Source organism: Cyrtonyx montezumae, unplaced genomic scaffold, assembly GCF_038088225.1.
Source record: "Cyrtonyx montezumae isolate F1298 unplaced genomic scaffold, pur_monq_1.0 scaffold_4, whole genome shotgun sequence".
NCBI lineage: Eukaryota > Metazoa > Chordata > Aves > Galliformes > Odontophoridae > Cyrtonyx > Cyrtonyx montezumae.
The window spans coordinates 9,686,205-9,702,101 of NW_027072045.1; the positions used below are offsets into that span (position 1 = coordinate 9,686,205).

The following is a 15,897-nucleotide window of genomic DNA, read 5'->3' on the forward strand; positions in this document are numbered from 1 at the left end:
GAGCGGCGGCTTGCAGAGAGCAGCGGGGAGACGGCACAGCCGGGATTTGCTCCTCTCTCTCTCTCTCTGACTTCAATTCAGCTCCTCCCCCGTGTGGTTGTGGCTTTCCCTTCCATCAAAAGCCCGATCAGCAACGGTAGTTTTTTTTTTTTTTTTTTTGGCGGGGGGGAGGGGGGTGGAAAAAAAAAAGAAGAAAGAAAAGGGGGGGGGAAAAAAAAGGAGAGAAAAAAGTTCAAAAGAAGGAAAAGAAAAGAAGGAAGAAAAAAAGAAAAGAGGGAGAGAGAAAGCAGTCTGTCCTCAGCTGCATCCAATACAGCAGACTGAAACTTTATGGAGTTCTCGCAGTGTTTTCCCCGCGGTGGGTAGGTCGGCAGCATCCTGCTCGCTCGCTCCTTCCTGCTCTTTCTCCCTCGCTCTCATCAGCAGTCAGCAGCGATGGAAAAAGTTGCTGGCTGGTACCCAGCCTGGCACGTTGCTCTCCTGTACTGGACATGGCTTTTCCTCTTCACTTTTGGCTTTGCCGGCGCAGAAATAACTTGCAGATCCTGCCATTCCCAGGTGAAGCCGCAGCAGCAGCATCCGCAGCAGGGATTATCGATGCATTTGAAGACCGGCAGAGGAGAAAAGGAACAGAGGGGGATCCCGGGGGAGCAGGGAGGTGAGAGAGGGCAAGGAGCCGGGATGGATACGGAAGATGCCGAGCTTCAAGCGCCCTTCGATCCCGCTCTGGCGGGGACCAAATTCAGCGGCTGGGAGAGCCGGAGCTGGGCGAGCGAGCCTGACAAATTGCCCGAGAAGAGCCGGCCCGAAGCAGCGGCGGCTCGTACCGGGGACCACCCTCAGCGGGGCCAGGGGGGCGGCCGGCGGAACTCGGCCCGGCGGCGGCGGGGCCGCAGCCCGCGGGGCACGGCGGGGCCGGGCGGTGCCGCGGGGCGGGAGCCGGGGGGCTCCGGCGCCGCCCGCTTCGGGCTGGAGGAGCTGCGGCTGGGCAGCACCACCTTCGCCCTCACCGGAGACTCGGCGCACAACCAAGCCATGGTGCATTGGTCGGGGCAAAACAGCAGCGTGAGTACCGCGGGGGCCCGGCGGGGTTGGGGGGGGCGGAGGGTTTGCATCTTTTACTTTTTTTTTTTTTTTTTTTTACTTTTTTTTTTTTTTCTTTTCTTTGTGCGTGGGGTGGGAGAGAGATGCGTTTTTATTTATTTATTTTTTTTATTCTCCGAGTGAGGATTCCGTTCCCGGCAGCCGCGGGTTGGCTTCGCTTAGCAGTGTGCAGTGGGGCAGAAGTGCCTCTAAAGGATCATTCTTATGGAGCAAAAAAAAAACAAAACCAAAACCAAAAAAAAAGAAAAAAGCCAACCACTTTCCGCCGCCCGCCCGCTGAGCACTGCCCATGGCACCCCCTTCTCCATCACCCTTCAGGCAGACAGGGGGAACCACCCCCCGCGGCTGGGAGGGGAGAGGACAGTCCGAGGGGCACACTCTGTCTGCCCCAGGGTAACCCCACCGGCAGCAGGGAATGCTGAGCTGCCAGCAAGGCCTGGGAAAGCTCCAGGGCTACTGACGCTGCTCCTCCATCCCTGGGATCCACATCAGCCCAGGGCTTGGCCCTATGGGATATCATCTCAGAGGTCCCACTGTGTAGGGGACAAAGGTGTTTTCTCACCTCCTGTCACGAAGGTGTTAAAATGAGACAGCTCTGGTCTCTTCCTCATAACCTGCACTTTTCTCATGAATAGCAACAGAATGGCTCTGACAGGAGCCAAGCAGAATGAAATCAGCCAGAGAAATAGGTGACAGGTTTCCAGACTGGAACAATAGCCATGGCATCAAAGTTATCAAGTTAACTCGTGTCCCTCCAGCCTGTGCTGCAGAGGTAACCCAGAGCCAGCATGCCTTGTGCCTGCTGGTAGCTCTGCTCTGGGGCTAGCAGGAATGGGGGTCTGAGTGCCCCAGGGAGCAGAATGCTAATTGGAGAGAAAGGGATTCCAGCGTGACATGGTGTTCACCCCTACAACTTCATGAGGGAAAGAGCAAGTTGTGCTCCTCTGCTTTGAGCCAGATTCCTGCCTGCTTGGCGCAAATCCTTGGCCTCCTTTTCAGCTTTTAGCATAAGGAACCTGGTGGCATTTTGAAATTATGGTCTCATCATTATGAATTCCTTTTGGTATAGATTTTATTAAAATATATCCCAGCCACTCCATTAAGAATTAACATGACTTGTAAACACCATGCTACGGGATTCAGATTTAGTTAATTGAGACAAGGTTTTATGGGCTCATCAGGAGGTTTTTTTTTTTTTTTTTTTAATTAGTTAATTGACAGGGGAATACCTGTCAAATCCATTTTGAAGGACTTTTCCCTTTCTTCCCAACTCAGCTAGCCTCTCTCACATAGTCATGCTAACAGAAGTTGCCAGGGAGGAACTCCAGTCTTTTCATACTGATTGAATTGAGTCTGACGCTGGTTTAAAGAGAGCTATTTGGTAAGAAAAGGCTTCTGATATAAAAAGTCACCCAGCAAGCATCAGTTTTCTTTTCACACAAGGATGTTTAATCTCTCTGCATATGAATACATAATTATTAGAAGCAGCAGTTTTTATTGTACGTGTTCTTAAACGTAGACACACGTATAGTTCTTCCTGCCCACTGTGGTAGTGTTATGCTATGGTCTGATTTACCTGCTGGGTGTCTCTGTGTAAAACTGCTTCAGGGAGCTGCAGGGAAATGTTCTGCTGCTGTCCTGCCCAAATTGCTCTGAGTTGTGTTGCGTTGGGGAGATCACACTCCCACCTTGCTGCACTCTTGACAGTGCTGTGCTATTTGTGCTGTGTTCACATCCCCCCACAATGCTAAATGAAGCTGGGCCCAGCAGGAGCTGGACAGACTGCTAAGCTCATCCAGGCTCAGTTGAAGCAGCGGTGTTGTTGGTTCAGTAGGAGCTCAATGTGGCACTGACCCAATGGCTCCGCATGGAGCTTTTGGGCACTCAGCTGTGAAGGATCTGGGAGTGGGAAGGGGTTAGGGTGAAGTGCTTCCCAGAGCGTGCAGTGTGTGCAATCCCGGCAGCACAGAGTGTCAGGGGATCCCGTGGTGCTGTGTGTGTGTGGTGCTGTGTGACCCTGGTGCCCTGGCGGGGCTCCAGCAGCAGTGGCTGCCAGCTTCCTCCCTGTGTTTCCCTGCTGTGCCAGGTGGATGTAACACACCTCCTCTCATTTTCATTCTGATGTGCTCTGTGAGCGCTGCTGTTAAACAGCTTGTGCCTTTTGCCCAGGCGCAGGGACACTATGGAGATGATCACTGTTTGCAGCATCCGTGTGAGTCAAGGAAAAAGTTAAAACAAAACCCTAAAAATCTGAGCTCCCTTCAGATGGAAAAGCTGTAAAATAAAAACACTGTTGCCATTGAGGTTTGTTTTAGTTGTAATGTACCTGGTTCTACCAAGCTCTGCTTGGCTTTCCTGTATCCTTATTTTGGTAGTGATCCGAATACAATTGCAGAGCTTCTGATGGAGGAGAAGGGACCTCTGAGAGGACTCCTGTTAGCTCTGAGGAACAGTGTTTGCAGCTTCTCTGGGTCTGGGCTGTGATTTCACGCTGTGTGTGTATCATTCTGTTCTGGGGCTAGGCTCGCTGTGTGCTTAGCCACGGGCGCAACAAGAGTAATAAGTAACAGTATCAGTCATCCAGATATAAGTCCACCAACATAAACATTCTTACAGTGAGGATCCTTTGTGGCCCATCAATGACTCTAGGCACTCCACAGACTGCTTACCCTGCAGCACAGAATCCACATTACGCTCGACAGCAGCCATGCAGCTTTGTGAGGAAAGTGCTGTGGCTCAGCCATATCCACACAGACCTGTGGCAGGAACTCAGGTCACGTCCGCAGGGACGTGCTTCTCATGCACCCTGCTTCGTCCCATTTATCTCCAGAGGAGAGCACAAGTATAGGGAAGCTGGATTGTCAGATGACTGATGAGGATGAGACCAGGAGTGTGTCTAGTGTAGTGTGGAAATGCAGATGGTCCTAAGGCTCTCCCTTACTGCTGTGGAGGTGAGTGAGGCCCCACAGGCCATCTGGTCTGGTCTGGAATCTATGCAATCCAGAGCTCTTTCTGTCTGCAAAACAGAGAGGATCAGCTGCAGCTAAATTGGGTGCTGGAAATGGTCTCTGGCTTGTACCAAGTCCTAGACGGTCTGGAGATGGTCCAAGAAGGTGTTAACTATTGATCCTTAGTCTTTCTACTGGCTTCCATGAAAGCTGTATCAGATCCTCTCAAGGTAAATATCTTCCTTAAACCCTGGCTGCAAGATGCACAAGTGAGATCTCCTGGCTATTTGTACCTCTTGGGAATTTCATCATCAGTGTGGAAGTTGTCTGATATTTCTGTGACTTAGGAAACCTGCCATGCTTCATGATCTGGTATAGGCAAACACTGTAGACTGGAATTCCTCATAGCTCCCTCAGTGCTATGCTAATGAGTAAGAGAAAACAGGCAGCAGAAGTTTGTGCGCAGAGATAAGAGATTTGATTTTAATGGAGAGAAGCAACTCTCAAGGAAATATCCACTATGAGCTTTTGGGATAGAGATGCTTTTAGAGTTTTTGAGAAACCAAGGCTGCCTGAGTTTCACATTCTATTTATAGGGCAACTCACTGTTGCCTTGCTCTGGGCAGAGTCTGATCTCCTGGGCTGGGCACTGTTGTAGACCTCAAACTGTTCAGCAGAGGGTATGAGCATGTGCCTAGCTGTTAACTCATGGACTGACTTTTACATGGTCACCCAGCACTTACATCTTCTGTAGCCTGGGATGTCTGCTCCAAACTTCTGTGATTTATGTTGCTGGACGGATAGAATCGAGCTTTTCTATGAACTTCCATGCAGAAGATTCTCAACAGAACAACAGAGGTGGAATCTGGACCATGTGCAAAGCAACCTGGCCAGATAATCTTTTATATTCAATCCATAGCAGAAAATCAGTATGACTGATGGGTCCAGTGCAGTATGAAGCCTACAAGGTCATCATTGCTGTTGTCATGTGGTTACATTAGACAACAAGGGAAGAGACAAGTCTCTTATGGGAGAGCTTTTAGACAGTTTGAGACTCTGCATTAGGTATTACTTGCAAGTTTTTATTTGATGCTGGTGACAGCACAAACTGAACGTGAGGAAGACAGCATAACAATGTACCTCTATATTTCAAAAATACTGTATTTCTTCCTAGGCAAAGTAATAGTGGATGAACATAGAATCATGGAACTGGTCAGGTTGGAAAAGACCTTCAAGATCATCAAATCCAATCTCAACCTAACCATCCTACCCTAACTCTAACAACCCGCTGCTGAATCGTATCCCTGAGCAAATCTGTTGTTGGGTTTTCATTTGAAGCATTCAAACCTATTTTATATATTGGGTACTTAAGGATTGGTTCATGGCTGTAGCAGGCACTGCATCCTACAGCTCTAAACTCATCAAAAAGTGTTATACAAAAAAATGGAGCTTCCTTCCTTCCTATTGCTCTCCTTTATTCAGGATAGTTATTTCTTCTGGTTGTTGGAATCTCCTGTCTGATTTCTGTTATAATGTTGCCATTGGGCAATCTATTTATTTATCTATCTATTTATTTATTGGTTTGTCTATATGCCTTTTAATTAAAGATGTTTTCCCCCCCTTGGTGCTTACACCCCCCTGAAATTATTTTGCAGGCGGTGCTCGTATTCCCTTTCAACCTCTGGTTTGCTAAATCAAGCAAGCACTGCTCTTTCTGTATCTGCTTGTAAGACAGATTGTGGAAAATGAACTGTGAATTTCTAGGAGTTGGGTTCCCAAGAGCTTGAATTTGAATCAGGCGTTTGCTTCTGATGAACAGAATTCCATGTGGATGATAATGAATGTATTCACTTTTAACAGTGAGACAGCAAAGGACAGTTAAAGCCATGGTAAAAGTATCTGAAATTGCCAGTGCTATTCTGCTCTGACCAGAATGAGGAATCAATCAAAATGTCACTTCTCACTCTGAGACGTCTTTGCTCAGATGCTGTTAGTACTCTCTGTCCTTCCCTACTGGCAGAGCCGTGGCTCCAGTATAAAATCTCAGAGATGGGTGAAGAACTGCCAGCATCATCCCATCAGTGACCAGCGTTATGTTGTATGACACTGCAGTAGTCCACTGCTCCCTTCCTCCCACGTGGTTGCGTTACAATAAAAAAGGGGTTTTAAGGAAATGAATGTGTGTGGAGCTCAGAGTGGTGAGACCCATGATGAGGAACGACCCTGTTGTCAGTTGCTTTGCATTTAGATTGGTTTGTGAGGTGTGGGAAAGAGGTCCCCAGAAAAGATTCATCTAAGTTGGATGCTTGCATAAAAATGCTTTAGTACAATGTAAAATGTCTTGCTTATATATTACAACAATATATTATGGTATTAATAGAATAATACAGCAGATGCTGAGAAGGTTTCAGGCTAATCTCTTGCTGAAGCTAATGAGACTATATTTAGGAAAGGATGAACAAAAGTGAGAAAACAAAACTGGGATTTAAACTGCAAATAATCAGGTCAAATTAAAGTATTACTGAAAGTCCCATGATTGAAACTGTGCTACTCTGCTGATCACAGAATACTTGATATCCATTCTTGAAATGAAGAAAAAAAAGTAAGAGAAAAAGCTGGAAATTTTCATTATAGCTTTGAATTAGGACCTTATTTTTTAACCTTTTTAAAATTTATTTTTTAATTGGGGAAAAATAATCTAATACTCATAGTGTTTGTTTCTTCTTTGTTGCAATCCATCCCTGGGCATACTTCTCACCTATATGAAATGTAGGCTTTTCATATACAGAATGTGAAATAGGATACGTGGGAAATTATTAAGAACAGCCGAGCATTGAGAGAAAGTAGTGGGTGAAAGAGAATCCTTGAGAATGAGAAGAAAGGCTTCTCCTTTGTGTGAATCTGGCTTCTGTAAAAGTGTCTGAGCGATGGAGAGGAGCTTCCACTCAGACTGACAAGTGGGATATGCAAATCCCATCAGGAGGGGAGATTAAGGAGAATTATGGAAGAGCTCTGACAGTTGCAGCTAGCATTCCTGCAATATCAAGAGGCTATAAACTATATAAAGCAATGAGGTTATAGTTTTCAATTTTCCTAATGCTATACTTTATAATAGAAAAGGATTTTCTCCCCTTCTTCCTGTCTTCAAATAAGTGTTTTTTATTTCTCTGACCTGGAAATCATGGCGAGGTCTGTCCAGAGGGAGAAGCAGTGAGACTAGAAGGCAGCAGCTCACTCTGTAGAGGCTGTGGAGCTTTCTGACTCATTCTGCTGTGCTACAGCTGCACATATGGAAGGCTCCAAGATTAGCATTGGCCTTGGGCAGTCTTGCCTCCACTGGCCTTTCTTGCTACACCAATGCAAGAGTCATGTGCAGAGCTCCAGTGAGATATGTGAAGTGCCATTTGAGATGCTCTGGCCTCACTGCTACTACCCAGTATAAGAGTGTCCTCTGGGTCCTGCATCCGCTCTAGTGCCCAGGTCTGGCAGTGGTAGAGCATCTCAAACTATATTCACCTATATTCTGACAACCAATATTTTCCTAAAATCTAAAATCTCAATCACTTAGATTCAAGTTTTCATTTCATAGGAGGAGAAAGACAATCAGGCTGACACAAGGCACTGCCTTTCTCTCTGTTTTTTCATATCTGGTCAGCAAACCAAAAAATCAATGACTCCCACAGCTCTAATTGACATTTCTGTGTTAAATTAAAATGTGTCTTGATTCCAATTCAAATGGCAGCATTGGGTGATAGACTAATTATTTTAGAATTTGCAGTGCATATGAAAGTTGATGCAGTAAAATGATTTTTGCGCCATTTGCGTTTTTTTAGCTGTCCATCTCAAGTCAAACAACAGTTAACGTGGGAGCCTTTCATCTCTAATTCTCAGTGCTGGTAACACAATAAGACTTTTACTTAGTACCACACTTCCTCTCTTAGGGGAACATAAAAGAAAAGTACTCTGAGAAGGAACAGGATATTTTAGGATACGTCCTAAAATGTAATTCCTTTCTTTCAGAGGCTCTACAAGAACTTTAACCTCGTGTCATGTCTCTAAATAGAAGAATGATGTCCCATGGTAATGCACTAGGACTCAAAGGTGCCTCTAGGGACTCAAAGCTGAGGAAAAAAAGGAGATTTAGCTGGATAGGGAGGAGGAGTGGGGGAAAATTAGAGCTATTTCTGCTGCTATGGGTGGATGTCAGTGCTCCAAACCCAGCTCTGCGAGCAGCTTGTGCTGGGGCAGGGTCTTTGTGCTTCTTCCTGTGCTGTGGTGAAGTGCACTCAGTGCATCAGTGTAAGGCTGGTGCTTGTAGAGGGCAGATGGAATGTGTTCGTCAAAGTGGTTTGCAGACTGCCACCAGGAGTATGTTTGCCAGGTGTATGATTTCTCAGTGCCCTTCATAGTTTAAGAGTCCATCTGCAGACTTTCATGCTTTGTGCAGATATATTGAATCAAAAGATGAACAAAAAATGGAAGGAGATGATTTTTCAGCGGTCATTTCAGGGCAAATGTTTTCCCAAGACACAAGAAGCCTGAACTTTCTGAGTATGTGGGAAGGAAGCTCATGATCCCTTACAGCACTAGGTCTCAACTCGGTGGTGCTGCTCACATCCTATTTGTATTATGTCACCTCAGCTGGTGATTACTGAAAGCCAGCAGTGCCATGAGCTGTTGCAGACCATTTACATTCAGCTCTTCAGCAGGAAGGGAAAGACAGTTTAGAAAATCTCAGGCTATTTAGATAATTCAACAGAGATATCCCATTTCTTTCCCCAAATATTTCTCTTCCACCCACTTTCTCACCTCCCCCGCTGCATTTAAGGTTAAGAAAATAATTTGAGAGACCTATTTTATATAACAAATCTGTTCATAACTTGTTCCTGTTCAATTGTGGCATTGTCAGGTGCATTTTTAAAACCCCCTTTTTTGGGGGGTGGGGGAAGGGGTTGGGTGAAATATTCACAAAGTTCTGGATTCAGAAAGCAGTTGAAATTCCACAGTAATGTGGGACTGGACCCCATTTAATCACTTAGAATAGGCTTTGCGTGGAGCATTTGTATTTTGCACCCGAAGTGCATTTTCAGCAGCGTGAAAGAGGTCAGATGTTCCCTGTATGTTTGTGAGACTGGATCAGTACAAACCTTCAGGAACAGCTTTACTGTCCCCTGCCCTCACTGGGAGTGTTGCCAATACAACTCGCAAAACTGCTTCTGCAAACAGACCAAACAGAAGTGAATCTTCAAATTAATATTCATGGCTTTGGTTTTTGAAGAATTCACCTATGTGTAAGTGTAAATACTTACTGTGAAAATCAAGCTTTATATGCCAGGCAAGACGAACTGAAAAGTTAATTTGCTTTCTATTGAGTTTTACCTCATATTTCCCAGAAAAAAATGATTTTTCTGTAGACAAAAGAGGAAAAGCTTTAAATTTATCATTACTGGAAAAAAAAATCAAACCATAAGAGTCTGCAAATCAAAGCTAGACTTTACTTTCTTTATGTTAAATGGTAGATTTTTCGTGAGAGGCTAAGTAGGTAAATAAAGGTACATCAACAAAACAGCAGATGTATTAACCTTAAAACCAGAACACACCAATCTATGGTGAAATGTCACTAATCGGAGGAGACTGGGGGATAATTATTTCCTGAGTGTTTTTTGCAGGGGTTAAGATTTTACCTTGGGAAGACACTGTGCTACACCTCCTTCACTTCATTTGTGTGTGTGTTTCCTCATGCCTTTAAACTCATTAAAGGAGACAGAGCCTGGGCTGAAGAATAGAGATCTGAATTTAGCCTGGATTTGGTGATCTAGAATATAGACAAGCTGCTGAAGTTCAGTAATAACAACTGCGGGGAGATCAAGACTGTAAGATGTAAGAAAATATTTTTTTTAAGATAAGGACAGTGAGACACTGGCATGGGGTGCCCAGAGAGATGGTGGTGGAGCACTGTCCTTAGAGACATCCAAGGTCAGGATGGAGGGGCTCTGAGCACCTGATGAAGCTGTGGGTGTCCCTGCTCGCTGCAGGGGAGTTGGACCAGGTGGTCTTTAAGTGTCTCTTCCAGCTCAAACAATTACATTATTCTGTGGTGATTGTTCTATCCTACAGTTCTACTTAGGCTATTGTACCCCATAGAAGCATTGATGCAGATCTGCAGTCTTTGTGCTGGTAGGGCTGTCTCTCCTTTTATCTTCCTTTAAATGACAAAGGAATGTAAAATTGTGCACTGCCTGGAAAACAAAATCAAACAAAACATTCTCCAGCTCACCTTTTGTATGTAAAACTCTCACCTTCCGTTTTATTTTCCATTTTTGTAAGTTGACTTTTAGCCTGTCTTTTTTCTTTGGAAACCTTGAAAAAGTGCTCATCCTTTCCCAAGTTAACTTATATCAAAGTCACTCAGCGGACTCCTGGATGCCTAACTGTGCAACCTGGTCTAGGGAGCTGCTTTGGCGGGGGGGTTGGACTAAATGATCTCCAGAGGTCCTTTCCAACCCTTACAAGTCTGTGATTCTGTTAAAAAATGCTGTTGATTCCAAGTGTCTCTAACCACGGGCTGTGCCCACAGCCCACAGCTTGGTGGAATGGAGGGAGTCAGACCACAGATACCTACAGTGGTTGTAGCATGGGACCCAGCTGCCTTTTCCTCCTCCACCAAAACTCGAGGTTCTGAAACCCCTGTTGTTTTCATTGCGCTGCTGTCTGGGATCTTCTGGAGAGGCTCAGCAGCTTCCATGCTCATAGGAACATGAGCTCTTTGTCGTCCTCCCTGCCAGCCCCAGCATCTTTCATTCTCCTCCTCCCACCCACCCCCAGCCCTGCCTGTTGGTGCGGTTGCCTGGCGACCTGCCTGCAATGGACAGCTCGGAGGAAAGCAATGATTAAACAACCTGAACTGCCATCGGAAAGTGGTGATCGTTATTGTAATGTGCCAAGTGGTGACAGCGGAGACAGCAACATGTTCAGAGTGCAATACTTCTTAAAAAAATATTAAAAAAAAAAAATAAACAGATGGTGGAAGTGCTGCACACAGCTGTGTGTGTAGGTGTGTGAGTGCTGATGCTTCCCCTTGATGTAGAAGGGCCAGGAAAGGCACATGCTTCTTTTTAGTTAAAAAAGTGAGCATCACCCCAATGATTGTCATGACTAACAGGCCAGCTCACAAGCCAGCGTAGCTTGCATTGATATTGTTGAATGTCTCCACTACTCTGAGGTAGCAATTAAATGGGATGCTGCAGCTGTAAGCAAGGAGTGGCTGTGCACAGCATTGCCGTGCTCTGAGCAGCTGCAGAGAGCCATCAGCCCCATGCTGACTGCCAGCTGGAATATCCTACGTGCAGACAGCAATGCATTGAAGCTGGGAACAGCATGTAGAGGTCTTGCTGTGTCCACCTGCCATGTCTCCTCCTGCCTTCCTGATGGATGAAATTAGGATAGGCTCATCGGTGAGCATGGCACAGAAAGGAGATAGTTGTGGCTGTATTACCACAGAGGTCAGCTTAGGGATTGCGCATCACATCTTCTGGCATCAGCTGGAATGAGCCTGCCCTGTTAGTCTTCCTTAAAATCCTTCCTTAAAAATGTGAAGATCTTACTTATCTTTGTCACAGTTTCAGAGAAAATCTGAGATTTCATCTAGTTTGACTTGTCCCATACCCTGTGTTGTCTCCTCTATCAGTGTTGCCTGTAATTTTACAGCCTGCTAGTGAAGGCTTCTCTGGTTGGCAAAGAAAATAGTTTTCTCTTTAATTTATATAATCTGACAGCACTTTCTGATCCAGATGAATGAAAAGTGTTATAAAATTTTATTGTCAAGGCTGGTGATCAGGGACTGGGTCAGCTGCATTTGCCTAGAGGACCAGTTTCACATTCAAATGCCACAACTTCTTGGAGAAATACAGTCTGCAAGCATTCATGCAAAAGAAAATTGGAAAGATGACCAGATGTACCCTAAGGAGTGGGTAAACCAGGACACGAAGAAGAAGGAAATGACGAGTGTTTGTTCAGAAACCTTAAAAAGGCCCTTCGTGTGAACTTAGAGGATGAAAATAGTTTTTGGGAACAGTGCTTGGAACAAGCCAGCTCCGCAATCACTAGATAGGAGAGTTCTGTGGATTTAGTCATTAAAGTTTCTGTAAGACCCAGGTTTCCATATTAATGTATAGAATTTATATTCTCTTCTTTCCCCAGCTTCCTTTGACTTTGGTCCTTCTAATGCAGCTGAGTATTAGCTGGAGTTGCCTTGAACCAGAATTACAATAAAATACTGAGATAGCTGAGGAGCTGCTGGGCAGTACCTCAGAACAACAGCTGAAATAGGAAAAAATCAGTATCTCCACACCATAGAGATGTGGGGCAGTTTTGCTATCATTTGTCTGAAGCCCTGAAATAGTGGATTGATTCCTTCCCCTAGTATAATGGGAGTATAGTATGCTGTCACTATCCAGGACCCATTGTAATGTTAATCCTGCCTCTGATTTTCTGTTCATACATTATGTAGATACTCACAAACTTCAGTGGAATAAATGCCATATTCATGTTGATGGTTTATTGGAGTTATGCGTGGATTTCAAGAGAAGAAGTGAATGTTCCTGGTGCTCTCCAGCTGCTTCTCAGTCTTTGCTTAGCTTCAACCCGCAATATAATAGATAACACTGTTTCTCTTCTGTCCTGCCTGGGCACTGCTATCTCTCAGCCTTTCTTGGGGAAATGGCACTATCTTGACAAGTCAATTACATTTGCATTTTTGCTACAAAGAATAACAGTGGGAGTGAGGTACACTTTCAGTGAAGGTAAACATCACTGTTCTCTGAAAGTGGATTTATCTAAAGATATTCTTACGTTTCTTTGAAAATTTTAAGTGATGTTAAGTGCAATAGTGACTATTTCCAGGAAATGTTTTTACTCTAAACTATCTGCCTATGCTTTGATGGCTGCTCGTGTCCTTTTAAAATTGCTGTCAATGCCTGTGCTTTCTGCAGCAGCAGATTTTCATCAGTGCTGTTCAAGTTCTTAAGGCAGATCCATAAATGAGACATTTGAGGGTTGATTTAAAGGAAAATAAGAAAACAAACCACAAACTACTTTACAGGTGTCCTGCCTAAAGGAGTTGGAAAATCACCTGTGTTCCTGTTAAGCTGAAAAAAACACGTACACACACACACACACTAAAACAAGAGAATTTCATGTAAGCTATGTTGCTCTGTCTTTTCCATATCTTCATTATGTCTGGCACCATCTCAGGATAAAACTGAGGATGAATGTTGAGTCTGTATCTGTGCTCGTTTCCTGCTTGTGTGTACTGAAATTCACTCAGATGAGGCCAAGAGTTCCTTTGTTGCAGCAGGAGGAGAATCCATCTCTAATCCTTTGTAACGTTTAATTATTGAAATACCAAGTAGAAAGAGTCCTTTCTCAGCAATCTGGTGTTTAACAAGGTGGATTTTGGTGGGAAACAAACCTTTGTGAGCAAGTAGAAGACAGAAAGACACCTTGAGAAATCTTAAGAAGAGCACAGAATATAGTACAAAGAAAACGGTGTTATAGTATGAAATGTTACTCAGGAAACCTGTATTTAATCTTCTGTGGAGAGAGTTTTTTGTTTAAATAAGATACATACTATATCATTAAACAGATGGAGTTCTTTGCTGGAAAAAGTTCAGAGAAAAAAGAAAGATGTCTGTAGTTCAGTGGTCTTTCTTAACTATATTGCAGATTTGCAGAATCACAGGAGTCGGAAGGGGCCTCTGGAAATCGAGTCCAACTCCCTGCTAAAACAAGTTCCCTACAGTAGGATATACAGGGAAGTGTCCAGGAGGATTTTGAGTATCGCAGTGAAGGAGAAGCTGCAGTGTCACTGGGCAGACTGTTCTAGTGCCCTCAACCCTCAAATTAAAGTTGTCCTCATGTTTGTATAATAAAGTATGGAAGATGAATGTATTAATGTCAGACCATCATAATTTGACTTGGTGGGTTGTGAGTAAGGTGAATCTTTGGAATCTCACTGAATAGGGCGCTCCCTGCTCTGCAGGAGTCGCCTGAGCTAAAGAGTCAGTGACCCAGAGGAACAATACAAAACAATCAATTGAGTTTTCTGACAATTAATCAACTACTTTGAGGAAAAAATAGGCAATTTTTCAATAATAATTAGTAAGCAACTACTTTAAAGCAAATTTAGGCAACGGCTACTACAGGAAAGTAGTAGAAGAGGATAGAGAGGAAAGAGAAGAAGAGACAGAGAGACTTAGAGATATATATAGTTCACCACTCCTGAATCCAGCATTGTCTTGAGTCTCAAGTCTTGACCTATGTGTGGTGGGTCCACAAAGGTAAATGTACAAGTTCACTATTACACAGTCTGGTTAGTCTGAGACTGCCCTTTGTGGTGGCAACTCACCTCTGACTAGAAGATTTGGAGTCTTAGATGAGAGTCTTTGATCATGCACACCCCCCATCTCTTTTCTGATGTTTGTCAGTTGTGAGGAGCCATGAGGGGAATTGAAGATTAATAGTCTATCACTACCTCCACGGATGATGTTCCATAGACTTTACAGCTTCCAACTTCAGTCATTAAGGCTCCATTTTTTCATTCTCAGATGGTCATTAAGGCTTGTTGCTGAGTCAACAAGTTGCTTGTACAGTCGTTAAGGAAGGTTCCATTCTGTATAAAGCTCAGACATAAGGTCAAAAGAAGATAGACAGGTGAGTTTAAAACATTCACCAAGTGTGTTGAATTTACAAAGGACAGATCATGCCATTAAAGTGAAAACACCACTGAAGCGCATATAACATTAAGCAAAAGCATTAGAGCTGCTTGGGGAAAGAATGTTGACTGAAGAATTTTCCAGACAACTTCTTGAGGGTATGCCATCTTCAAGTGTAGCATGTGCTACACTAAAATACCAATCGAAATTGTCTGTTAAGATAGCGTCAAAAACCATAGTGAGAAACGTTCCCAGTTGACTCGTGCTTTGGCACTAAGATTATGACAAAATATTAATGTTATGTCATAGACACATAATTTATACTGAATCTATAGGAATACATGGAGTGTATGGCCTGGGAGGTGTAAAAGTTCTTTGCTCCTCTTTCCTCTTCCACTTTCCATCCCAGGAACAGGCCTTTTGAGAACATGTATTCTCTCCGTCTTAGATTTTCTTTCTGGCTAGCTTTTTTTGGTGTCACATGGTAGATGTCTCTAAAGAATTTTTGCTGACAGTAACAAGTTCTCTGGGCAGTGAGGCTGCTGCATTCAGGTGAATAGGCACGAAGTCTCAAAGGCAATACAGTTTTCTTTTCTGCACCTGTTCTTGTGAGGATTTTGTCACTGAAACTCCTGGAGTGGCAGAAAATACATCTCTACATACCTTTTACTTCTATATGTGTTTTAATTAATGTTGAATATTACGGCATTATCAAAAGGAAATTTTTCAGTGCTAATGATTATCATCTGAAAAATATTTATTGCTATTCATTGTCATGGTGAACTTCACTGTATTGTCTTTCCTCCATATTTGGGACAGAAACCAAACATCACTCTGTCTGAATCTCTCACAGATGCTCATTGGGTGCTATACAGTTAGAGTGAAGGTAACTCAAAAATAGCTTCATGTTCCTGAAACAGACTCAGCTTTACTAATGATAGCTATGTAGAAAACCAGAAATGTAGCAGCTCAGCCATTTCTTAACTGAAAACTCAAGGGGAGAATAGGTTGCAAGTGGAACATCTGAAAACCAGGAGGTGTTTTTCACTCTTCTGACCTCTTTCAGTTCTGAGCAGATTGACAGATGAGATCCTAAGGAACGGAGCTTGCACGCAGGCAGGAGCCTTCCTAAA

At 43.9% G+C, this 15,897-nt stretch overlaps 1 protein-coding gene across 1 annotated transcript in view; it reads left to right on the top strand.

The window, feature by feature from the left end:
- The first annotated feature begins 216 nt into the window (after window positions 1-216).
- SORCS1 (sortilin related VPS10 domain containing receptor 1) overlaps window positions 217-15,897 on the top strand; it is a 269,239-nt gene continuing 253,558 nt past the window's right edge. Inside the window, exon 1 of the mRNA XM_065746947.1 lies at window positions 217-1,065. Coding sequence (XP_065603019.1) covers window positions 436-1,065 — 630 coding nt within the window. The 5' untranslated portion in view covers window positions 217-435. The remainder of the gene's footprint in view (window positions 1,066-15,897) is intronic.